The 27,860-nt window shown below is 39.6% G+C and overlaps 1 protein-coding gene across 2 annotated transcripts in view; it reads left to right on the top strand.

Annotated features, from left to right (window-relative positions):
- The first annotated feature begins 10,639 nt into the window (after positions 1-10,639).
- LOC139530529 (synaptotagmin-like protein 1) overlaps positions 10,640-27,860 on the top strand; it is a 46,918-nt gene continuing 29,697 nt past the window's right edge. The window contains exons 1-6 of one of the 2 annotated variants that reach the window (XM_071327021.1): positions 10,640-11,099; positions 14,756-14,901; positions 15,124-15,217; positions 16,164-16,194; positions 16,284-16,326; positions 16,423-17,949. In XM_071327021.1, coding sequence (XP_071183122.1) covers positions 10,969-11,099; positions 14,756-14,901; positions 15,124-15,217; positions 16,164-16,194; positions 16,284-16,326; positions 16,423-17,949 — 1,972 coding nt within the window. In that variant the 5' untranslated portion in view covers positions 10,640-10,968. The remainder of the gene's footprint in view (positions 11,100-14,755; positions 14,902-15,123; positions 15,218-16,163; positions 16,195-16,283; positions 16,327-16,422; positions 17,950-27,860) is intronic. The other variant, XM_071327022.1, reaches the window with a different exon arrangement.

Consider the following 27,860-nt stretch of genomic DNA (forward strand, 5'->3'; position numbering starts at 1 on the left):
CTCTGATTCTTCCTGTAGAACGGAGCGAGAGGATTTTAATATAAAATTGGAGGCCATGGAGGCGCTAAAAGAAGTGCACCAGTTTTCTACCAATTCGGCTCGAATATGGGAACATTTTTGGAAGGTGGATAAAATTGGGCAACATTTCCCTGCTGACGGAGAATTAAAATCAAATAAAGAATTCAGGGAGGCAATTATGACTTGCCACACGGACATAAAACCAGAATCAAAAGCAATATACCAGCGTTTTGATGTCAGCATTCGATCAACAAAAAATGCATCACGATAAACCCGGAATGAGTAGGCTGCCACAGAAATAATATAATTTGCACTTCTGTTTTGATGGCAGGTTTGAACCCTGTGATCAAAACGGTAAAAGAGGGGGTATCGGTATTTAATTCAGGAGGATGTTTTGAGTGGAATATAACTCCGCTCACTTCGCAGACGTGCAAGGGGTAATAGGGTCATAGGGGAAATCACTACCTATAGTTTCAATGGCCAAGGTAAACCAAAGAAACGTAGCGGAAAAACATTAAAGCGTAGCGAGACAGAGTCCTGTTTTAGGTGTGGAGCTTGGTAATTGGAAAAGGGAGTGTAAGGTGGGTATGGAGCCTGCTGTATTCTGAGAAAATGCTGCCAGGCAAGCGTTTGGATATTTTTTAAAAGAGCAAACAACATATCCTCCGGAAAGTAGCAGGAATGGAACTTTCACCTAGCGGTGTGTAGTCTCGGTTCGATCGATAAGTGGTTCATAGAGATTACAGTTTCTATGTGAAGGAATGAGATCACGTCTTACCTATCTTTTTAGTAGAGGCCATGGATCAAATATTGCGGATTCCATATGATGAGAAGTTGACTAAATTTGCCACAGGGAAACATATGTTAGGGTAAAGATTCTAGGCGAAATGCCAGGGGTATGGATTCTAAAGGTAACACGTTTAAATCATATGGCCAAACACTCCTTGCAAACTCAGAATGCCTTGTTTTTTTTTTGTTGATCTCATGAGACATTTTATGTGGTTTTATGTTTATAGCACCTGCAGCGGTAAAGATCGTCATGTCTCTCCTTGGGGATGTGGATAGTTCTCATGAGAAGTGAGGTCCAGCTGCATAATGGGTGAGCTTGAAGACACCATGACAGAGGAAGCAGAGCGAGAGCGAGACTAGATTCCACTGTAAGACATGCAGAGTTTCCATTAAAGATGCACTATGTAGAAATCGCTCTGCCATTTGCAAAAATTCTAATAGTTTGCCTAATTGAAGTTTGTGACAAAACAAGAAAGTATAGTGTAGAGAATTATTGTAATATCTAAACCGTTGTAAAATATATATTTTCTATTTAAGTAAATATTGTATTTTCAGCTGTTTGAAGCTGGTGTACAAAACCAAAGGTAAAAGAGGACATTTTTTTAAGAAATAGAAAGTGTACATAGAACAGATCTACCGCTTCTTAGACTTGTTATTAATGAGAATGACAGATCTATACTTACATATTGCAGTTTTAAGGTTGTACTATCGGTTTCCGATGACAATGTGGAAGATGTAGATGCTGTTTTACAAAGGGTCAATGAAAAGCAATGCCCCCACCCAAAGCTCAGTCACCACTCTCAAAAAGGAATTTCTCAATTTTACTTACCCTCAAACTTTGGAAAGCTGTCCATTCATTGGCCTTGACATCTGCATTTAATTACAGAAATAAAGAAATGTTAGAAACATAACTAGCTAGCTAGCGTCCACCTTCACAAGTCCAACTAATGCTGCCACTTACAGAAACCATTGAAAACTAGTACTTACCGTTTTAACAATTCAGTCAGCCAAAACACCCTTAGTCTGTCGAAATAACGTTAGCCGTTTTCCACTCAGTCAATTAACCTACTGGCTGCGTCAAATATCCATAGCTCAACCTTAATAACCCAGCACCAACAACCCAATCTTGCTATTTTTACAGAAAACAACCCAACTATTGACCCAATGGCTACAACCCAGCAATTGGGTCATCTAAACAACCCCACATTTTTTAGAGTGTAACTTACATCTCAAGTTAAAACTTAAAGCATTTTTCATGTCTCATAGTCCTTTCAGTGGCCACGTAAACGGTTGAGCGTACACCCAGTGACCAGTTTATTAGGTACACCACCCCATTCATGAAAATGGTTCGCTCCTACAGACAGTGAGTCACTTGGCAAGCTGACAGACATCAATGCATTCAGAGAGAGAGCGAGAGAGAGCGAGAGAGAGCGAGAGAGAGCGAGAGCGAGTCCCAGATTCACCATTTTGTTTCAATAGACTTTTCCTGCCAAAACTCTAACATTTTCAAGAGTCAATACGGGAACAATATTTCTAACATAGAACGTGGGGAATGGTCAGAGGTGATCTATAGAACACTAATGTTATTTTGTGATGTCATAAAAAAATGTAGAAAGAAAATACTGTAACTTGGAAAGTATACCCACTACATGTACAAAGTTTCCATGTAATATGAAAAATTAAAGTGTTTTTGTTAACCTCACTAGGGGATGTGGGACGGTAGCGTCCCACCTGGCCAACATCCAGTGAAATTGCATTGCGCCAAATTCAAATACAGAAATACTCATTCTAAAAATTAATGAAACATACAAGTGTTATACATCAGTTTAAAGATTAACCTCTTGTTAATCCAAGGTGTCAGATTTCAAAAAGGCTTTACGGCGAAAGCATACCATGCGATTATCTGAGAACAGCGCCCAGCAGACAAATCATTACAAACAGTTACCAGCCAAGTAGAGGAGTTACACAAGTCAGAAATGGCAATAAAATGAATCACTTACCTTTGATGATCTTCATATGGTTGCACTCACACGACTCCCATTTACTCAATAAATGTTTGTTTTGTTTCATAAAGTCCCTCTTTATATCCAAAAACAGGCTCAAACGCAGTCAAAACAGGCAGACGAAAAATCCAAATAGTATCCGTAAAGTTCGTAGAAACATGTCAAACGATGTTTATAATCAATCCTCAGGTTGGTTTTAGCCTAAATAATTACCGATAATATTTCAACCGGACAATAACGTTGTCAATATAAAAGGTAAACAAGAAAGGCTCGCTCTCGGTCTCGCGCATGAAAATTCTCTGGGACACTGTAGTCTTACGCTCTCATTTTTCAGAATACAAGCCTGTAACAATTTCTAAAGACTGTTGACATCTAGTGGAAGCCATAGGAAGTGCAATTTTGTCCTAAGTCAATGGATACTGTAATGGCATTCAATAGAAAACTACAAACATAAAAATATCCCACTTCCTGGATGGATTTTTCTCAGGTTTTCACCTGCCAAATCAGTTCTGTTATACTCACAGACATTATGTTAACAGTTTTGGAAACTGTAGAGTGTTTTCTCTCCAGATCTACCAATTATATGCATATCCTAGCTTCTGGGTCTGAGTAGCAGGCAGTTTACTTTGGGCACGCTTTTCATCCGGAGGTGAAAATAGTGCCCCCTACCCTAGTGAAGTTAAGAGAGGGATGTGATTTGAGAAGCTACAAGAGTGACAAGTGACAAGTCACGCCCCCGAATGAGGTCCGAGAGCGTGTCAGCCTGACGGAACTGCCCCTTTCGAACAAACTGTATAAATGATGGGTAATGGAATTAACATATGAGACCAGAAAAACGTGAAGCTGCAGCTGTACATTTAAAGTTGTTTGAACTTTGAATCTCAACATGAGGTGGAGATGATAATCTCCCCTCCTGGACAATCAATGATATGGCTGATTAGCTGTCCTAATTAAAGTATCTTCGAAAGTGAATTTAAGTAGAACCATTCTGTTACTCTGCTCAAACCATCGTATTACGCTACTCTCATCACCCCACTGGGGAACCATCGACACGATGGCTAGCCTATCTTCAAAGAAGCATCTTCAAGAGTGAATGGAAGGAAAGTCAACTCTGTAGTTCAGTTCAGGACTACACGACAAGTCACTGGATACCGGACAACTACAGAGAAGGCCGACAGTAGAAGACTTGTCAGAACCATTTTCGGACAACCGGAGCCTTACAAGCATGCCGCATAAAGGCCCAGCTCCCTTTCCAAGGCTGCCCTGTCCACCAAGAGCGATCCCGGCGAAACCAGGCATTTCACATAAATACATTCATGACGTCTTACTCAAACCGGGTGGCAGTTCGTGTGCAAAGTATATGGTTACTGTAGGTGAGAGTAGTTTCTAAATATACCAATGTTAAGTGTCTCTGTCCCTCTCTCTCTCCCTCTACATATCTTTTGTAACAAGCAGGCATGTTTTTATCATTCCGCTAGGGACCTGTTTAACATATTAATTTACCAGTCAATAATTGGTGCAAAGTGTGTATGTTTAACCTGTGTTCCCATTTAATTAGCTAGTAAATAAATAATTTAACAAATTTGTTTAGTACTGAATCATAAGTAAGGCTCAGGTTTTTTCAGATGTAAGGAGGGTGCGACTGTTAAGAATGATAATATGGTACGAGGTTATGATTAATAAGATGACTGTTTATGGATGTGATAGGTAAAGACCTTTTAGAGTTTAATTTGGGAGATGGTAACCCCTTAAAGAACCGCTCTCGTGGTGCCCCAGATCCCAATGGGTTAATTGTTACATGATTAATTTAAATCGGTAACAATTAAACATAGTTAGTTGATTAGATAAACAACAGTCTTCAGATTAATGTTAAAGTCAAATAACGACATATTGGAGCCCCGTGCGAGGAATATAAGACAAAATTAGGCCTTACTTTTGAATTCAGTCTACAGGAAGGGTGTAGCAAATTATACCCCAAAGAGTAGTAGGCAGGATTGTGATGGAGTGGTGTGTGTTTCCTTTCAACCCAGATAGCAGGGAGAGATTGACTCCAGTGTTGTAAACCTGACAAAGGGTTAGAGTGTTTAGGGTGAATTATTAATTTCCAGAGCTAGGACATAAGGGCCAGACGATTAAGGAAATTTGAGAAGATATATTTGTTTGGCCGAAATTAAGTATTATCTCTCTATCTCTTGCAGTTCAGGAGCGTGAGTAGACGCGGCAAGTATTTCTTTGTGTTCCAGGTAACATTGCTAGCAAGAAAAGCTGATTGGATTGAACGTGAGACATCGTTAGTAAACCCCCCTTCCCAAATTGAAGGGGACCTTTCTGTGCTTGAAGTGAACATTCTTGTACAAGAACTGCTAGCTTTGCATTAGAAGCTAAGCTAACAAACGGAGAGAAGCCATTCGCATCAGTCCTATAATGGCCGAAGATGTCGTATGCGTTTCCCAAAAGACCTTATAGCGAGAGCGTTCACTTGGTGTGTCGTTGGAGCGTGTGTCGATACTGATAGGAAGAAAGTCAGCACTGCTCTCAGATCAGCTTTCTCCATTTAAATCTTACTTTAATATTATAGTTATTCAACAATACTGAGGACTGATCAGCTCTTAGAGAGATACAGTAGGATTACCTACAGGGCTGGAAATATTGAGGCGGCTTATTCTAATGCTAACCCTATAATAATGCATTAAATCACAGATTTGGCACGTCATTGCACATCATTAAATATATTGCGCCAAAAGATTAAAGACCGTAGCCTCGGGTGGGAGGGATGTTCTGGGTTTATTTTTTATTTTAATGGTGGAATTAGTTAGCATAGCATCTAACGTTGCTTGCTAGGTCTGTGCATGTATTATGAATGCACCTGATATTTTACGGATAATTATGTCTTTATGTTGGACGTGCGCTGACAATCAAATTATTCGTCATATTATTTATTCTGCATAAAACTTGAGCATATAATAAATTAATTTTAAAAAGACATTACCCTACAATTAGCTAAATATAATTGATTGAACATGAAATTGATTGAAATGCATAGGCCTATGTAGCAGGGTTGGGGTCAGTAATGTTTAACTTCCAGTCAAATCAGAAAGTGAACCAAATTCCAATTCCAAATGTTCCTAATTGAAAAGCACTGAAGAGAATTGGAATGGGAATTTCATTGTACTTCCTCAATTGACTGGAATTGACCCCAACTCTGCTATGTAGCCTAGGCCTATGCTGTATTTATATTTTAATGCATTCATCTCGGGTTTTCATTTGAATCATCTTCTTATGGTTATTTTGTCTGTAACATTGGAGCCTTTGTATTTGTAATCAACTTTATTCTGAAGTTATCGCCGGTCACAAAGACAGATAAACACGTGTATTCTATGTTTAGAAGATTCTGTGTATAAAGTGACCCAGAAGGGGAGAACAAGCATCTAACGATGCACTTGGCAGTTCTACTGGTGGTCTGAGGCAGTCGGTAAATAACTAGCATTTCAAGTGCAATTTTAGTAAGAATGGTTTTGGGAAACAGCTTGGATATTTAACAAAGCTCGTTTGAAGGTTTTAACAATTTACTTAGCCTTATAGCAACAAAAAGTGTTCCGCTATCTTTAAGAGGCAAATGTGTAGTACCACATACAGTACTAGTCAACAGTTTGGACACACCGACTAATACCAGGGTTTTTCTTTATTTTTATTATTTTCTACATTTTAGAATAATAATGAAGACATCAAAACCATTAAATAACACATACTGTATGGAATCATGTAGTAACAAAAAAGTTACAAAAAGTGTTAAACAAATCAAAATATATTTTATATTTGAGATTCTTCAAAGTAGCCACCCTTTGCCTTGATGACAGCTTTGCAGACTCTTGGCATTCCGTCAACCAGCTTCATCAGGTGAAGGCGGTGCTCACTGGATCCATCTCCCTCTGTTCTCTCTTCCTCTTCGTCACACTGGTGCACAGCAACTGAGACTGGCTGGGAGCCCAACAAAGAGGGTCTTTAACACACACACAGGGCCTTTCAACCAGACTGCGCCTGTACAGATACATTTTGTGTCGCTCAGAAAGATGGCAGGAATATGAGCATTTGTGATTTCAGACTTTTGTTATGATACTTATTTTTGCATTTCAATTACCATGTGTGCCTTCTTAAAAGTTCATTTGGGGAATTTCTTTCCTTCTTAATGCGCTTGAGCCAATCAGTTGTGTTGTGACAAGGTAGGGGTGGTATACAGATGATAGCCCTATTTGGTAAAAGACCAAGTCCATATTATGGCAAGAACAGCTCAAATAAGCAAAGAGAAATGACAGTCCATCATTACTTTAAGTCATGAAGGTCAGTCAATATGGAAAATTCAAGAACTTTGAAAGTTTCTTCAAGTGCAGTCACAAAAACCATCAAACGCTATGAAAGTGGCTCTCATGAGGACTGCCACAGGAAAGGAAGACCCAGAGTTACCTCTGCTGCAGATAAGTTCACTAGAGTTACCAGCCTCAGATATTGCAACCAACATAAATGCTTCAGAGTTCATGTAACAGACACATCTCAACATCAACTGTTCAGAAGAGACTGCATGAATCAGGCCTTCATGGTCGAATTACTGCTAAGAAACCACTACTAAAGGACACCAATAAGAGGAAGAGACTTGCTTGGGCCAAGAAACACTAGCAACGGACATTAGAACGGTGGAAATCTGTCCTTTGGTCGGATGAGTCCAAATTTGAGATGTTTGGTTTCAACCGCCGTGTCTTTGTGAGACGCAGAGTAGGTGAAAGGATGATCTCCGCATGTGTGGTTCCCACCGTGAAGCATGGAGAAGGAGGTGTGATGGTGTGGGGGTGCTTTGCTGGTGACACTGTCAGTGATTTATTTAGAATTCAAGGCGCACTTAACCAGCATGGCTACCACAGCATTCTGCAGCGATACGCCATCCCATCTGGTTAGTGGGACTATAATTTGGTTTTCATCAGAACAATGACCCAGCACACCTCCAGGCTGTGTAAGGGCTATTTAAACAAGAAGGAGAGTGATGGAGTGCGGCATCAGATGACCTGGCCTCCACAATCACCCAACCAAAACCCAATTAAGATGTTTTGGGATGAGTTGGACCGCGGAGTGAAGGAAAAGTAGCCAGCATGTGTGGGAACTCCTTCAAGACATACAGTTGAAGTCAAAAGTTAACATACACTTAACTCGTTTTTCAACCACTCCACAAATTTCTTGTTAACAAACTATAGTTTTGGCAAGTCGGTTAGGACATCTACTTTGTGCATGACACAAAATAATTTTTGTGATAATTGTTTACAGACAGATTATTTCACTTATAATTCACTGTATCACAATTCCAGTGGGTCAGAAGTTTACATACACTAAATTGACTGTGCCTTTAAACAGCTTGGAAAATTACAGAAAATTACGTCACGGCTTTAGAAGCTTCTGACAAGCTAATTGATATCATTTGAGTTAATTGGAGGTGTACCTGTGGATGTGGTTCAAGGCCTACCTTCAAACTCAGTGCCTCTTTGCCTGACATCATGGGTAAATGTAAAGAAATCAGGCAAGACCTCAGAAAAAAATTGTAGACCTCCGCAAGTCTGATTCATCCTTGGGAGCAATTTCCAAACACCTGAAGGTACCACGTTCATCTGTACAAACAATAGTACGCAAGTATAAACATCATGGGACCACGCAGCCGTCATACCGCTCAGGAAGGAGACGCGTTCTGTCTCCTAGAGATGAACGTACTTTGGTGTGAAAAGTGCAAATCAATCCCAGAACAACAGCAAAGGACCTTGTGAAGATGCTGGAGGAAACGGGTACAAAAGTATCTATATCCACAGTAAAATGAGTCCGATATCGACATAACCTGTAAGGCCACTCAGCAAGGAAGAAGCCACTACTCCAAAACCGCCATAAAAAAAGCCAGACTACGGTTTGCAACTGCACATGGGAACAAAGATCGTACATTTTGGAGAAATGTTCTCTGGTCTGATGAAATAAAACAGAACTGCTTGGCCATACTGACCATCATTATGTTTGGAGGAAAAAGGGGGATGCTTGCAAGCCGAAGAACACCATCCCAACCGTGAAGCACGGGGTGGCAGCTTCATGTTGTGGGGGTACTTTGCTGCAGGAAGGACTGGTGCACTTCGCAAAATATATGGCATCATGAGGAAGGAAAATGATGTGGATATATTGAAGCAACTTCTCAAGACATCAGTCAGGAAGTTAAAGCTTGGTTGCAAATGGGTCTTCCAAATGAACAATGACCCCAAGCATACTTCCAAAGTTGTGGCAAAATGGCTTAAGTACAACAAAGTCAAGGTATTGGAGTGGCCATCACAAAGCCCTGACCTCAATCCTATAGAACATTTGTGGGAAGATCTGAAAAAGCGTGTGCGAGCAAGGAGGCCTACAAACCTGACTCAGTTACACCAGCTCTGTCAGGAGGAATGGGCCAAAATTCACCCTACTTATTATGGGAAGCTTGTGGAAGGCTACCTGAAATGTTTGACCGAAGTTAAACAATTTAAAGGCAATGCTACCAAATACTAATTGAGTGTATGTAAACTTCTGACCCACTGGGAATGTGATGAAAGAAAGAAATGCTGAAATACATAATTCTCGCTACTATTATTCTGACATTTCACTTCTTCAAATAAATTGGTGATCCTACCTGACCTAAGACAGGGAATTCTTACTAGGATTAAATGTCAGGAGTTGTGAAAAACTGAGTCTAAATGTATTTTGCTTAGGTGTATGTAAACTTCCGACTTCAACTGTACATACAGGTATCATATCTTCTATATGTCATACCTGCACAGATACTGTATTTTCAAAAGCTAAATGATAGACAAGGAAATAAGAAAAGAAAATACCATTTATTGTCTTGAAACTATCTAAGCCTATAAATACACTGAGTTTACAAAACATTCGGAACACGTTTATATTGAGTTGCACCCCGCTTTGCCCTCAGAACCGCCTCAATTCGTCAGACAATGGACTACAAGGTGTCGAAAGGACCATTCTTGATACACACGGGAAACTGTTGTGCATTTAAAAAAGCTGCAGCTTTGCCATTTTTGAAAAGGCACTGAAATCTTTTGTCACCCTCTGAATGGCACACCTACATGATCCATGTCTCAATTGTCTCAAGGCTTAAAAATAATTTTCTGACCTGTTTCCTCCCCTTTATCTACACTGATTGAAATGGATTTAACAGGTGACATCAATAAGGGATTATAGCGTTCACCTAGATTCACCTGGTCAGTCTATGGCGTGGAAGAACAGGTGTTCCTAATGTCTTGTATACTCAGTGTATAGCTCACTATGGGATGATCATAAATAAATAAATTGTCCCTCCTTAGAAAAAGTCAATATAGCAAGTTTCAGTTTGATAGGGTGTGTCAGAACACATGACGTGCCTGTTTCCACAAGAATGTGTCTGTCTGTAAACAATTCCATTATGGCTTGAGGTTGGGTTTTCATAAAGCAATGACAATGATTTACCCAAGCATTAGGTAAGGGTGTTCACTCTGCAACAAGGTTAAACCCTTCTCAGTGTTAATGGAGAAGGTTGCTGAAATAGTTCATTAGTGAAGCCTTGATACAAAGTTGCCCATAGCTTTCATTACGCTGGGAAACAGACTGGATAAGTAATTCATTTCCTACTTCTCCTTAGATTTTAAAATCTTGACATTATTGACAAAACGTCTGTGCCCATAGTGCCCACCCCACAGCATTTTTCCCCTGGACAATGGCGTTGCACTGCAAATCATTAACAGCACTCTTATTGACAAAGGACCTTTCACTGTTTACATTATTACATCATTCATTGCCAGTTCGGGCCAAACACTTTGGTATATGTGTTGGAACTCAGTGGCTGCATGTCTCCTCATTAGATTAGCTGTTTTAAATTGAGATAATTTTTTGGGACATGTAAAGAATATATGCCATACTTTCACCTTTCATCAGTCAATGTGTTTTTCCTCTTTCCTCAAAGTAGATTAACCGGTTTGGCACCTTTTTTTATTTACATTCACAGGTGTGTGAAGACTGAAAACAAAACTCCTTTTTCTCCTCATTTGTATCTTTGGAACTCTTTTGGAATTACTGCTTTAAAAAAAAAGTTTTAAACGGACATAAACTTCATGTCATGATGAAGTCCCCAAAGGATTTATTGGAGTTTCTGGACCTGAGTCATCTGTCCACAGATGAGGAATTGGCAATCCGGCAGGTGCTTCAGCGAGATGACAACCTCAGGAAGCGAGAGACTGGACGTATACGGTAATTCATTTATGGCCTTGGTGGCAATAAATGTCTTGATATTGTTGGGTCGCTATTGTTGTATCACTAGCCACTTTAAACAATGCCACTTAATATAATGTTTATATAGCCTACATTACTCATCTCATATGTATATACTGTACTCGATACCATCTACTGCATCTTGCCTATGCCATTCCGTACCATCACTCATTCACATATCTTTATGTACATATTCTTCATACCTTTACACTTGTGTGTATAAGGTAGCTGTTGTGAAATTGTTAGGTTAGATTACTCTTTGGTTATTACTGCATTGTCGGAACTAGAAGCACAAGCATTTCGCTACACTCGCATTAACATCTGCTAACCATGTGTATGTGACAATAAAATTTGATTTGATTTGATTCGAATACATGCTGAGAATGAACATTCCCTATTTCATGATAGTTAATGTTGTGCTCGGGCACTGATGTTCGGCGATTAGGCCTGGCTCGCAGTCGGCATTCCAATTCATCCCAAAGGTGTTCGATGGGGTTGAAATCAGGGCTCTGCAGGCCAGTCAAGTTCTTCCACATCTACTGTATCTCGACAAACCATTTCTGTATGGACCTCGCTTTGTGCACGGGGGCATTGTCATGCCGAAGCAGGAAAGGGCCTTCGCTTAACTGTTTCCACAAAGTTCGAAGCACAGAATCGTCATTGTATGCTGTAGCTATAAGATTTCCCTTCACTGGAACTAAGGGGCCTAGCCCGAACCATAAAAAACAGCCCCAGACCAGGTAGTGTTCTCCTGGCATCCTCCAAACCCAGATTAGTCGGTCGGACTTCCAGATGGTTAAGCGTGATTCATCACTCCAGAGAACGTGTTTCCAGTGCTCCAGAGTCCAATGGCGGTAAGCTTTACACCACTACAGCTGACTCTTGGCATTGCGCATGGGGATCTTAGGCTGCTCGGCCATGGAAACCCATGTCATGAAGCTCCCGACGAACAGTTCTGGTGCTGATGTTGCATCCAGAGGAAGTATGCATTCAAATATAAATACAGCCTAGGCTACATAGCAGAGTTGGGGTCAATTCCATTTCAATTCCAGTCAGTTGAGGAAGTACAATGAAATTCCAATTCCCATTCCAATTCTCTTCAGTGAGTGTTGCAACCGAGGACAGACAATTTTTACGCGCTATGCGCTTCAGCACTGTGGCCGTCCCATTCTGTGAGCTTGTGTGGCCTACCACTTCGTGGCTGAGCCATTGTTGCTCCTAGACGTTTCCACTTCACAATAACAGCATTTACAATTTACAATTGACTTGTTGGAAAGGTGGACGCTGAAAGTCACTGAGCTCTTCAGTATGAGACATTCTACTGCCAATGTTTGTCTATGGAAATTGCATGGCTGTGTGTTCGATTTGATACACCTGTCAGCAATGGGTGTGGCTGCATTAGCCAAATGCACTAATTTAAAGTGGTGTCCACATACCTTTGTATACACAGTGTATTCGGAAAGCATTCAGACCCATTGACTTTTTCCACATTTTGTTACTTTACATCCTTATTCTAAAATGTATTAAACAGTTTTTCCCCCCATCTCAATCTACACACAATGCCCCGTCATGACAAAGCGAAAATATTTTTTATTAGTTTTTTTTTGCAAATGTATAAAAAATATAACTGAAATATCACATTTACATAAGTATTCAGACCCTTTACTCAGTACTTGTTGAAGCAGATTTGGCTGGTGCACTTCACAAAATATATGGCATCATGAGGCAGGAAATGTATGTGGATATATTGAAGCAACTTCTCAAGACATCAGTCAGGGAGTTAAAGCTTGGTTGCAAATGGGTCTTCCAAATGAACATTGACCCCAAGCATACTTCCAAAGTTGTGGCAAAATGGCTGAAGGACAACAAAGTCAAGGTATTGGAGTAGCCATCACAAAGCCCTGACCTCAATCCCATAGAAAATTGTGGGCAGAACTGAAAAAGCGTGTGCGAGCAAGGAGGCCTACAAACCTGACTCAGTTACATCAGCTCTGTCAGGAGGAATGGATCAAAATTAACCCAACTTATTGTGGGAAGCTTGTATAAGGCTACCCGGAACGTTTGACCGAAGTTAAACAATTTAAAGGCAATGCTACCAAATACTAATTGAGTGTATGTAAACTTCTGACCCACTAGGAATGTGATGAAAGAAATAAAAGCTGAAATACATCGTTCTCTCTGCTATTATTCTGACATTTCACATTCTTAAAATAAATTGGTGATCCTAACTGACCTAAAACAGGGAGTTTTTACTAGGATTAAATGTCTGGAATTGTGAAAATCTGAGTTTAAATGTATTTGGCTAAGGTGTATGTGATTTGGAAAGGTGTGTGCCTTTCCAAATCATGTTAAATCAATTGAATTTACCACAGGTGGACTCAAATCAAGTTGCAGAAACATCTAAAGGATGATCAATGGAAACAGCATGTACCTGAGCTCAGTTTCATAGCAAAGGGTCTGAATCCTTATGTAAATAATGTATTTATGTTTATAAAACTTTTTTATTTGCAATTTCTTTTTAAAAGCTGTTGTTTTTGCTTTGTCATTATGGGGTATTGTGTGTAGATTGATGAGAATTATATAGATTTTTAATACATTTTAGAATAGATTTGTAACGTAACAAAACGTGGAAAAAGTCAAGGGGTCTGAATAATTTACGAATGCACTGTGTAGTGTATCTCAATGCAGTTAAATACATATTTGGATTTATATTTAACAAAAATAAAAACACAACATGTAAAATGTTGGTCCCATGTTTCATGAGCTGAAATTAGGTTGCAGAAATGTTCCATACTCACACATTTGTTTACCTCCTTCTTACTGAGCACTTATCCTTTGCCAAGATAATCCATCCACCTGACAGGTGTGGCATATCAAGAAGCTGATTAAACAGCACGATCATTACACAGGTGCACCTTGTGCTGAGGACAATAAAAGGCCAGTTTTGTCACACAACACAATGCCACAGATGTCTCAAGTTTTGAGTGAGCATGCAAATAGCAATGCTGACTGCAGGAATGTCAACCAGAGTTGATGCCAGATAATGTAATGTTAGTTTCTCTACCATAAGCCTCCAACGTCGTTTTAGATAATTTGGCCAACAGGCCTCACAACCGCAGACCACGTGTAACCACCCAGGACTCCCACATCCAGTTTCTTCATCTGAGACTAGCCACCCGGACAGCTGATGAAACTGAGGAGTATTTCTGTCTGTAATAAAGCCCTTTTGTGGTGAAAAACACACTCTGATTGGCTGAGCCTGGCTCCCCAGTGGGGAGCCATTGCTGCGCCCATGCCCAGGCATGTGAAATCCGTAGATTAGGTCCTAAAGAATTGATTTCAATTGACTGATTTCCTTATATGAACTGTAACTCAGTAAAAATTTTGAAATTGTTGCATGTTGTGTTTATATTTTTGTTCAGTATAGATTACTTGAAATTAGTACTGTTCATCTGTTATATTTAGCCCTTCAGCCCAAATTTAAGAGCTGATTTGAACATCTACACCTTTGAGAAGATTTACAATGCAGTAGATTCATGTTAATAGAGACCAACATTTTTGTTGGAATATTTACCAAAATAATCAGGCTTTTCATTTACTACTTTTCCATCTGCTTTATTGTCTATTGGTGGCAGTCGTCTGCAAATCTCCATTCCTGACCCTAAAAAGCTCAAGATTATGACCGGGGAGTGGTTTGAAGAGCTCCGGACTCATCGCTATGGACGACAGTCAGACGTAACAGAAGTTCTCAGGTCTTCAATGAGGAGAAAGAAGACAACAGGTATAGATTTTGTACTGATTACCATGAATCAGTTAAATAACTACACTCTCAATCAATGAAAGAATAATTCATATTTTCCATATTCTGACTTTAACCCCTTTTTCAGTCATCTCCCACTGTCACTCCTCAGAGAGAAGGATAAAGACTGTAGTTACATTATTCATACAGAGGGATGGGCTGACCGAAGATAAATAATCTGAGTGATCATTGTCTGCTTCTTAGCCTTTAGGACTAGTACTTTCAGCGATGTCGGACAAACAGAAAACAAAGAAGGAGAAAAGGAGAATAAGGACCCTCAAACCAAGACTTCTGAGATGTAAGTTTATTCTAAGAGTAGCCTACAATATCAAGATTTCTGGTCACACGGGGAATACAAACATACACATTGCAGAGGCTTAAGCATTGAACAGTGAATTGCTGTCTCCTAATAGAAGATACATGTGTTACAAGAGCAAACTTCTGGCAATAAAAGCTTCAGAAGACTTCTGTGCTGGTATTACATAATTATGTTTCATGGCTTGGTTTTTCTATGCCAGAGAATAACTTTTACTGTTACTGCAAGGTGTTTTCAAATCAAATCAAATTATATTTGTCACATGCGCCGAATACAACATGTGTAGACCTTACTGTGAAATCCTTACTTACAAGCCCTTAAACCAACAGCAGTTTTAAGAAAATAGAGTTAAGAAAATATTTATTAAATAAACTAAAGTAAAAAATAAAAAAGTAACATAATAAAATAACAATAATGAGGCTATATACAGGGGGTACCGGTTCCGAGTAAATGTGCGGGGGGGATACAGGCTAGTCGAGGTAATTTGTACATGTAGGTAGGGGTAAAGGGACTATGCATAGATAATAGCGAGTAGCAGCGTTGTAAAAACAAGAGGGGGGGTGTCAACGCAAATAGCTCGGATGGCCATTAGATTTATTTTACTCAATGATTCGTTTTAGCTTAGAAAGCAAGGAAATACTGTATAATAGTAATAGTAGTACAACTCTATTACTGTATCTACGCATGCAACTCACTAATTAAATCACTTGGCTTATCAACAATTGCATGAAGCTTTGAAAATTGATATTCAAGAAATACCTATTTGTCATTCAAACATTTTTAATTTTGCCAAAGATACAATTTTTTTTAAAGAGTTCTACACCTTTCATTCTTGCACTGACATTTGAAGTACTGCATATGCACATTAAGTACTTATATTCTTATTGTTTGAGTACAACTACTTGCAATCTTTCTTTTCCACTCATAGCCAGAAACCAGACAACAGTCTTCGTGAAAAGGTTTGTTTTATTGCATTATTATTTGAGACAAAACTTTCTTTCACTTTAATCAAAGAGTTGATACATAATAACACAATTGTGATCCTCAGGCTAACCAGGAACTTAGCAATGAGGAAAGCACTGTGGATACTGGTGAGTATGAAATATTTAGCAGCTGTGGAAGGATCCACCGAACCCTATCCCGGCAGGCCAACCGTAAACTAAACCTGAACTTTTCCTTTATTACAGACAACACCGCTGTTGATATTCCTGAATGGAAACATCCACTCTACAGGTCTCATGAGGTGCCTGCTAGTGAGGAAAAATGTAGCAACCCATTTACATCTCAAAATCAAGTGATGCCATACTCTAGCACAACTGACACTGTCCACCAATCACCAGACAGGAAACCTGGACAAGAAAACAAGACAGAATCTGCTTATATTGCCAATGCCATTCTTGAGTCTCAGCTCGGTCCTATCAACGTATCTAGTCCCGACCCTCAAACCAAACCAACAACCAAATCCCTGGACACTATTGTGAATCTGAAGTCTAGCAGAAAGCTGGTGTTTCCCCCTGACATAAAGGATGATCCAGAGAAGAACAGCTCTGTAATGTATGTAGACCCCTATGTATGGACACAACCAGAGTTGAAAAGTAGCGTCATAGAGGCCGAGCCAAAAGACATAGAGATGGCCATAGGAGCAACTAAAACAATAGTGATATTGCCTAGGGTTGACGCACATAACAGGTCAGAGGATATCACCCTTGGTTTTGATGCTGAGCATTCAGGGCATGAGTCTCTCACTACTCCGTCTTTTGAGATCTGGGCACAGAGCAGCCACATAAGGCCAAAGCCAAAAGAGGTCAACTTTACCTTTGGAAAGACAAACACCACAGGGACTCCACCTAGTGGTGACACTCTGACCCGATCAGAAGATAAGTTCAACAACAGGAGACCTGATGATGAAGTTTCAGAACATGAGGGGCCTCATAGCATGCAATCTTCCGAGGTCAAGTATGAGAAGGAGAAATGTCAGCTTGAATATGATGATATGCTGGAGCTGGAATATGTTAGGCTAAACCAAGATGTTTCAACAGAGAGCCAAGAACTTCAAACAGACCAAAGCCACAGTGAAATGCCATCACTTGAGGATGCATTCTCTCTCCAGAGAAATGACCCGTTGCCTACCATTGAGTCCTTCAAATGTATAGAGAAACCTCAGTACTTGCTCCCCGAGGGACCACAGGACATACTCACCATAGACAAACATGTTCCTGTTGATGAATCATCTATCTTCAAAGAGGCCAGACCCAAAAAGGACCTAGTTTGTTCAGAAGAGTCTCTACCATTTGCTGTTCATTTTCTAGGTGAAGTCGTCATTTCTAGCCATCTGCATACATCAAAGGAAGACGAAGAGAAGGAAGTGTCCACGTTTAGAAATGATTCTCTCTCAGAGACTGCAATTGTTGGTGGCATGAAACATGTAACAAAGATGGACCATAGGGTTTCTCCAAGAGATTTTGATGAAGAAAAGAAACAAGAACAGATGGATGTAAAGAAGTCTACTGAATCTCTAAGCAGAGCAGTGGATGGGCAGACATGTGTTACTTTAGATGGAAAGGAGGCAGATATATTTAAGGAAAGGAATACTTTGAAGTCCAAGCTGTCTCCAAATGGAGACTTTCAAAAAGTGAATCAGAAGACTGGAAAATGTCTCATTCCCACACTAGTGGTCAATTCCTCTGAATCCCCAGTGACAGATGACACTGAAGGTAAGAGGTCCCTCTATTTTGAAGTTTAAACTTTGGTGTGGAGCTCTCTATTATTTTTCAGTTTCACATGCCACAACATGTTGCGACGCTTTCGTTAGCCGAACTAACATGATAAAATTCAAACCTGATCTCGTGTTTTCAAATCTTTTGCCTTCATAACCGTGTTTGTGCTTGCTATTGTTAGAAAAGAGGTTCAGAATGAAAGTACTTTACAGTGTTTCCTCGTTTGCAACACAGCTTCAAGCTATGACATTTGAGGAATATCATGACACACCTTTGACTTATAAAAAAATATATATACATACAGTCCCAGTCAAAAGTTTGGACACACCTACTCATTCAAGGATTTTCCTTTATTTTCTACAGTGGTTCCTCAATTAAAGGTTTTGAGATTATGCCGCGGGAATTTGTGGTTTAGAACGTTACCCCGCATGACTGCTTCATTGCTCCAGACCACCACAAGGGGGAGTTAGAGCACTGGTTATGCTTTTGGGTCCCAATGCGCTAATGTGTCTCTAACTGACAATGAATGAGCAATAGAAACCAAATAGAAACGGATAATTGTGCACAACTACAAAATTGAATTTCAATGAACTGAATGATGAGGATGAAGAAGGTTATTGTAAGAGAAACGAAAATGTTCAATTATATTCCAGTTAGTTCTTTGTGGTTATCCTGACCCGGATGCCATGGGTACAGTATTATAGTCTCTAAAATGAGCAATATTCCCACCGTCTCTTGCGGATGTCATTATCCTTTCATAATGCATCCTTATTTACAAAGCGATTATTATTATTATTATTATTAGATATACTCACAGACCAGATTTGCCCTAACAAAAAATGCCCCTTAGATATTAATTTATAATCCTCCAATCCTTTAAATTTAATTATTGGTGGAGAGACATATAGATTACAAAATAGTTGGGAAGTGATTCCATGGCATGGAATTGACATACAATTTTCTGTTCCTCCTGAAAGCCCTAACAGACAAATGCATTCTCTTCGTCTCCCACACGCACTTTAAACATTTGGATAATAAAGCATTTAAAGGCTGACATTTAGAATCTTCCAATCCTCTAAATGTAATTATTGGCAGAGAGTCACGTCATTGGCGGAGATTCAGGCGGAGAATGACCTGTTTAAATTATTTGAGCAAAAAAAATATTCAATTTTATTTGGAATGGCAATGATACTTATCACTTAACTCTTGCCACTATAGGGGGTGCTGTTTCAACTTCGACATTTATCGTTCCCAAATTAAACTGCCTCGTACTCAATTCTTGCTCGTACAATATGCATATTATTATTACTATTGGATAGAAAACAATCTCTAGTTTCTAAAACCGTTTGAATTATGTCTGTGGGTGAAACAGAACTCATTCTGCAGCGAAATTCATGACAGGAACTGCGAAGGTCTGAAAACAAGGCTCTGTTCTCAGATCAGTTTAAAGCTCTGTATGTATCCTATGGGTCGACATGAACTGCACCCGCCTTCCCCTGGATGTCAGTAACCAATGAGAATTGGAATGGAGTTTCTACGCAGATCTCAGACCTTATAAAGCCCCAAGGAATGGAGGGAGCTCTCTTTTTGACGTTCGTCATGACGCAAAGCAAGACCTCAGGATGGCATTTTGAAACGCTCAGTTATCGGCCTTAGATATATCCGTCTGTAATTTAATTCGATATAGGTGTTAGAAACATCATAACGAAGTTATTTTAAACCGAGTTATATCAGTTTATGCGAGTATATTGTGATTTTCGGAATTTCCTTAGTATTGCGTTTTGAACATTTGGGCATGTCTGCGCCACATAGCTATTGTTAGCTGCTAGTTCCAAAGTTGAAGAGGACGTTTTACAACCGAGCAACGATTCTTTTGGACAAAGGACAACTTGCCCAAGATTCTGATGGAAGCTCGTCCAAAAGTAAGAGCTATTTATGATGTTATTCCGTATTTATGTGGAAAAATGTAAAAGGATTTGTCCGCCATTATTGCGGCACTGGTCTGGCTGTAACGCACACTGTATGTCTAGTAACGTTAATTTTAAAAATCTAACACAGCGGTTGCATTAATAACTAATGCATCTTTCATTTGCTGTCCAACCTGTATTTTTTAGTCAAGTTTACGATTATTTATCGATTAGATTAGGTGCCTCTCCAAGATGGCGCCGGCCAGAATGCATGAAATGCTGCTACTGATCACATTGTATAACCACGATTTGTGCTGCTAAATATGCACATTTTTGAACAAAACCTATATGCATTGTGTAATATGATGTTACAGGACTGTCATCTGATGAAGTTTATCAAGGTTAGTCCAATTATATATCTTTTGCTGGATTGTTACGATCGCTAACATTTGCTGCTGGTAAATGCGGTTGTGTTTCTGGCTATTGTGGTAAGCTAATATAATGCTATATTGTGTTTTCGCTGTAAAACACTTAAAAAATCTGACATATTGGCTGGATTCACAAGATGTTGGGCTTTCATTTGCTGTACGCTGTGTATTTTTCAGAAATGTTTTATGATGAGTAATTAGGTATTTGACGTTGGTCTCTGTAATTATTCTGCCTGCATCGACGCTATTTCAGATTGCAGCTGCAATGTAGAACTGTGATTTATACCTGAAATATGCACATTTTTCGAACAAAACATATGCTATACAATAAATACGTTATCAGACTGTCATCTGATGAAGTTGTTTCTTGGTTAGTGGCTATTTATATCTTTATTTGGTCGAATTAGTGATGGCTACTGATGGAGTAAAAAACTGGTGGAGTAAAAAAAGTGGTGTCTTTTGCTAACGTGGTTAGCTAATAGATTTACATATTGTGTCTTCCCTGTAAAACATTTTAAAAATCAGAAATGATGGCTGGATTCACAAGATGTGTATCTTTCATCTGGTGTCTTGGACTTGTGATTTAATGATATTTAGATGCTAGTATTTACTTGTGACGCTATGCTAGGCTATGCTAGTCAGCTTTTTTACTGATGGGGGTGCTCCCGGATCCGTGTTTGGGAGGAATTAGAGGTTAACTAAATTGTTGGGAAGACATTTTTAACTCCAAAATTCATGCACCTGCGAAATGTCAGATAAAGCATATACTGTACAGGATTCCTTGATAAAAATACAAAATTAATGGAAGAGGCAAGTAGAAGGGGGAAAAATGTTTTCGAACACTTTTTTTTCACAAGGGCTATTAGCAGGACAATAGACACGACGTGGTCCCAAAAACACCTCTCTGACATAGGGTCCAGCATATCTCCTAATAATGTATTTGAATTTCTCTGTTGAAGTAGTATTTTGATACTATGTGCAATGCAATTGATCAGCATGAAAAACTTTGTTGATGGGGCCTCCCAAGTGGCTCAGCGGTCTAAGACACTGCATCGCAGTGCAAACTGCGTTGCTACAGATGCTGGTTCTATACCCGTGCTGGCCGTGACCGGGAGACCCATGAGGCGACGTACCCAGCGTTGTCCATGTTAGGGGAGTGTTTGGCCGGCCGGGATGTCCTTGTCCAAAAAATAGGCACGGTGGGCTTTTGGTTTCTCTCCCTCTAAAAACAAAAATATTTTTTTCTAAATAACAAACTGGCTTTATTTGCAATTTAGTAAGAATGTCTCACCCCATGTTCAAGAATAGCCTTTTTCCCTTTATTCTGATTAAATCGCTCACTTTCGGTTATTTGAAAACGAAATAATCTCCAAAATATTGTTATCTTCTTTAATCCACCAGAAAAATAATACAACAAATATTGTGGTTAAACTCAAATATATTAATTGATTAAAAAAAAACGTTATCAATTGGAACTTTCAACAAGTGGAAGGGGGGGAAAGTATTATTATTATTAACTCTGCATTATAATTATATAAAAGCCCCTTAGATATTCTGTGTTTTTATTTACAGTAGTGATGGACAGCTGGAGGCATTTTGTTTTTCACAAGCGTAGCAGGTTGTGAATTCTGCAAACAACGTTTCTAGGATGGGCTATTAGCAGGACAATAGACTCTTCAACCTTTACAAAAGGATAGTCTAATAGCTCGGCTACTGTAGGTGTGAACCCCCCCCAACTTACAACAAATCATTTGTATCAACCTCTCCACATCTACCTACACACATGGTTAATGTTCTGGAAAAAATATATATATATTGGTCAAGGCTCCCGAGTGGCGCTGCGCACAATTGGCCCAGCGTCATCTGGGTTTTGCAGGGGTAGGCCATCTTTGTAAATAAGAATTTGTTCTTAACTGATTTGCCTAGTTAAATAAAGGTTCAATTTAAATTGTAGAAAACATCTGGCGGCAAAATTATTTGTCCCCCCAAAATAATTATGAAAATTGTTTTCATAAAAAAATCTAATGAAATTAACTTTTACTTGGTACTCATCCTGGATCCGGGAGCACCCCCCACAGTAAAAAAGCTGACTAGCATAGCCTAGCATAGCGTCACAAGTAAATACTAGCATCTAAATATCATTAAATCACAAGTCCAAGACACCAGATGAAAGATACAGATCTTGTGAATCCAGCCATCATTTCTGATTTTTAAAATGTTTTACAGGGAAGACACAATATGTAAATCTATTAGCTAACCACGTTAGCAAAAGACACCACTTTTTTTACTCCACCAGTTTTTTACTCCATCAGTAGCTATCACTAATTCGACTAAATAAAGATATATATAGCCACTAAGCAAGAAACAACTTCATAAGATGACAGTCTGATAACATATTTATGGTATAGCATATGTTTTTTTAGAAAAATTTGCATTTTTCAGGTATAAATCACAGTTCTACATTGCAGCTGCAATCTGAAATAGCGTTGGAAGCAGCTGGAATAATTACAGAGACCAACGTCAATTACCAAAATACTCATCCTAAAACATTTCTGAAAAATACACAGCCTACAGCAATTGAAAGACACAGATCTTGTGAATCCAGACAATATTTCAGATTTTCTAAGTGTTTTACAGGGAAGACACAATATGTAAATCTATTAGCTAACCACGATAGCAAAAGACACAACTTTTTTTCTCCACTATTTTTTTCCTGCATCAGTAGCTATCACTAATTCGACTAAATAAAGATATATATAGCCACTAACCAAGAAACAACTTCATAAGATGACAGTCTGATAACATATTTATGGTATAGCATATGTTTTTTTAGAAAAATTTGCATATTCCAGGTATAAATCACAGTTCTACATTGCAGCTGCAATCTGAAATAGCGTTGGAAGCAGCCGGAATAATTACAGAGACCGACGTCAATTAACAAAATACTCATCCTAAAACATTTCTGAAAAATACACAGCATACAGCAATTGAAAGACACAGATCTTGTGAATCCAGACAATATTTCAGATTTTCTTAGTGTTTTACAGCGAAAACACAATATATCGTTATATTAGCATACCACATGATTTAACATCACCCCAGCATTGAATCAAGGCAAAAGGGGCGATAACGTTATCGCCACCAAAATATATAAATTTTTTCACTAACCTTCTCAGAATTCTTCAGATGACAGTCCTGTAACATCATATTACACAATGCATATAGAGTTTGTTCGAAAATGTGCATATTTAGCATCACAAATCGTGGTTATGCAATGTAATCTGTCAAAACATGGCATGCATTCTGGCCGGCGCCATCTTGGAAAGGCACCTAAGTTTACGATTATTTATCGATTAGATTGACTAAAAAAATACAGGTTGGACAGCTAATGAAAGATGCATTGGTTATTAATGCAACCGCTGATTTAGATTTTTAACATTTACGTTACTAGACATACATTGTGAGTTACAGCCAGACTAGTGCCTCAAAAAATGGCCGACAACTGCGTTTACATTTTTCCACATAAATACGGAATAAAATCATAAATAGCTCTTACTTTTGGACGAGCTTCCATCAGTATCTTGGGCAATGTGTCCTTTGTCCAAAAGAATCGTTGCTTTGTTGTAAAACGACCTCTTCAACTTCGGAACTAGCAGCTAACGATAACTACACGGCACACACATGTCCAAATCCTCAAACGCAATACTAAGGAAATTCAGAAAAATAGCAATATACTCGCATAAACTGATATAAATCGGTTTCAAATAACTTCGTTATGATGTTTCTAACACCTATATCGAATTAAATCACAGACGGATATATCTTTGGTCAATAACGAGAGCTTTTGAGCATGCCATTCTGATGTCCTCTCTTGCGCCTTGGCGAGCGTCGAAAAGAAGGGACACCTCACTCCATTGCCTTTTATAAACTCTGAGAAACACGTAGAGACACCATTCCACTTCTCATTGGTTACTGACATCCAGGGGAAGGCGGGTGCAGTTCATTTCGATCCATAGGGCACACACAGAGTTTTAAACTGATCCGAGATCAGAGACTATTTTTCAGACCTTCGCATGTCCTGTCATGATTTTCGCTGTAGAAAGAGTTCTGGTTCACCCACAGACATAATTCAAACGGTTTTAGAAACTAGAGATTGTTTTCTATCCAATAGTAATAATAATATGCATATTGTACGAGCAAGAATTGAGTACGAGGCAGTTTAATTTGGAAATGTAAAAAAAAAAATAGTGCTAACAGCTCCCCCTATTGACAAAAGGTTAAAAATACTCCCAAATGCAATGTCCCGAGAAGGAAGTCACCGTACCTAAATAATAAAAAAGTTACACTTTAACTTCATTCATGATGAGAGAGAATGCAGTAGACAGTCAACTAACAAAGCATGCAGCGGACCATTTTGTGCTGCTGAAATGTAAAGCTGCAACCGCAGTGCAATCAATAGGAGGTGAACAGTGCCTGGTGCAGGAAAATCTAGCTTACTTGTTATGCAAGTGTTGCACAGCAACAGATGGAGAAAACCTACACCAGTCGAGCAATTCAATAATCAATAATCTTCATTTTAATTTGACTTTAAAAACAACAAGAGGGCTTAATTTGAGTCTATTTCCTTGGAGCCTAGACCTATATAAAATAACTTAACTGGCTGAGGTAGGCTATGAGGCTTAACAGCCTTAACAGCCTAATAGAAGGAGGATTTTTTATTAGGCCTACTTACAATTGCAACTCGTCAAAAATGTAGTATCCTACATAAAACAATAATTTAAAGAAAAAAAGTATGTCTGTGTCGGGATAGCCAGCTCTCTAACGACAGAACAAACAGAACATACTGTCAGCTTGACATTTAAATATCCCTGGATAAGCTCTCACAATAATATTAGTATTTACTAAATACAGTCAGTATTTACTAAATACAGGCCACTAAGTTACTTATTCAATGAGAAAAGTTGCATTTCCCCTCGGACGCAATCTTGTGGATATTTGGTTTGATGGATGGATGTGATTTTGATGTGCAGGCAGTCCTTGATTGACTTATGTGAAAGCAGGTTCCTGTCGTGAGTCTATATTGCGCTCATAGAGGAAAATGAGGACTCACAGGTGTAAGTCGATCCAAACATTGTTAGCACATAAAATGCAAGTTTCTTTATTGTGCTGTATTCCTCTGAGCATGCCACCCACAACACACACAGGGACTCGGCACTCCTGAGCGCATCCCTGATTTGTCTCGATGTCTGGAATTCAATCAGCTCAGTTTGAATTGTGGCCTCATCCAGCGAAGGTATTGTTTTCTTAGCAAGGGAGAAAAATTCTCCACCTGGGCGGACTGTGAGAGGATAACGTACAAACGCAATGATATCCTTGGGCATGCTGTAGTCTTCAAATCTGGTGGAGAAGTTGTCCCTGCTTGATGAAATCTTCCATCACCACTGTGACAATGCTGCAGCCTGGTCCCTCAGCCTGTCGTTTCTTCAGTGTGCTGAAGTGCAGTAGCCTTCCAGATGACAAGTCCAAATCGAACAACTCAAGCTTCCTAGTAAAAGCCTCAAATTTCTCCACCATGTCCACAACTGTTTCCGTCTTCCTTGTAACTGCAGATTTATCCCGTTTTGTAACGCACTTCTATGAGTAGTGGGTGCGGAGTCAGGCGCATGGAACAGAGGGTAAAGGACAATTGTTTTTTATTCCGGCGCAGGAAAACGGTCACGCCAAAACACCAGGCGCATAACAAAGACCGACCCAAAAACAGGACCCAACCAGTCCGGAGAAAAACAAGAAAACGCACAACCACAAACACGAACAGAGGAAATAAGCCCGCACAAAAACCGGTGGGCATCACCGGCTTAAATAGCCCAACTAAAACCTAAACAAGAAACAGGTGTAACCAATAAGACAAAACCAACAGAAAAGGGAGAAGGGATCGGTGGCAGCTAGTAGGCCGGTGACGACGACCGCCGAGCGCCGCCCGAACAAGAAGACAAGGCTGAGTATACCCCACAAAGTTCTCCTCCACCGCACGAGCCCGGGTGGCGCAAAACCAGACAGGATGATCACGTCTGTGACTCAACCCACTCAAGTGATGCACCCCTCCTAGGGACGGCATGGAAGTGCACTAGTAAGCCAGTCACTCAGCCCCCGTAATAGTTTCAGAGGCAAAGAATCCCAGTGGAGAAAGGGGAGCCGGCCAGGCAGTGACGGCAAGGGCAGTTTGTCGCTCCAGTGACTTGCTGTTCACCTTTGCACCCCTGGGCCAGACTACACTCAATCATAGGACCTACAGAAGAGATGAGTCTTCAGTAAAGACTTAAAGATTGAGACCGAGTCTGCATCTCTCACATGGATAGGCAGATCATTCCATAAAAATGGAGCTCTATTGGAGAAAGCCCTGCCTCCAGCTGTATAAATTCTAAGGACAATAAGGAGGCCTGCGTCTTGTGACTGTAGGTATGTATGGCAGGACCAAATCAGAGAGATAGGTAGGAGAAAACCCATGTAATGCTTTGTAGGTTAGCAGTAAAATCTTGAAATCAGCCCTAGCCTTAACAGGAAGCCAATGAAGAGAGGCTAGCACTGGAGTAATATGATCAAATGTTTTGGTTCTAGTCAGGATTCTAGCAGCCGTGTTTAGCGCCAACTGAAGTTTATTTAGTGCTTTATCCGGTAGCCGGAGAGTAGAGCATTGCAGTAGTCTAATCTAGAAGTGACAAAAACATGGATTAGCTTTTCTGCATAATTTCTGAACAAAAAGTTAATGATTTTTGCAATGTCACAAAGATGGAAAAAAGCTATCCTTGAAATATTCTTGATTTGTTCATCAAAGGAGAGATCAGAGTCCAGAGTAACACTGAAGTCCTGCACAGTTTTATTTGAGATGACTGTACAACCATCAAGATTAGTTGTCAGATCCAACAGCAGATCTCTTTGTTTATTGGAACCTAGAACTAGCATCTCTGTTTTTTCAGAGTTTAAAAGTAAAACATTTGCCGCCGTCCACTTCCTTATGTTTGAAACACAGGCTTCCAGAGTAGGCAATTTTAGGGCATCACCATGTTTCATCGAAACGTACAGCTGTATGTCATCCGCATAGCAGTGTTAGTTGACATTGTGTTTCCGAATGACATCACCGAGAGGTAGAATATATAGTGAAAACAATAGTGGTACTAAAACGGAACCTTGAGGGATGCCGAAACAAACAAATTGATTTGACAGAGGACAAACCATCCACAGAGACAGATAAGATCTAAATCTGTCAATCCTTTCCGTGTCCGGGCCGGGTGAGGTTTCCCGTGTTGAGTCAAATTAAGCCGCAGTCTCCACTCCTGGTGGTGCCCTTCCTTCAATTCCTTTAAGTTTCAGCTTTGCAACCATACTCCCCCCGGAACCCAAAGACTTTGGTTTCCCAGTGCTATGATGGGCTCTAAAACCAGACTGAAGCATTTCGTATGCATTATTTGTCTTCATGAAGGCAGTGAGTTTCCGCGTAACAGCTTTTCCAACAATTTTTTTGAGGAATGAGAGATTCAATATAGGCCAATCGTTTTTTTTTTTTTTTTTCTGGGTC

The sequence above is a fragment of the Salvelinus alpinus genome, chromosome 9 (assembly GCF_045679555.1).
Source record: "Salvelinus alpinus chromosome 9, SLU_Salpinus.1, whole genome shotgun sequence".
Lineage (NCBI taxonomy): Eukaryota > Metazoa > Chordata > Actinopteri > Salmoniformes > Salmonidae > Salvelinus > Salvelinus alpinus.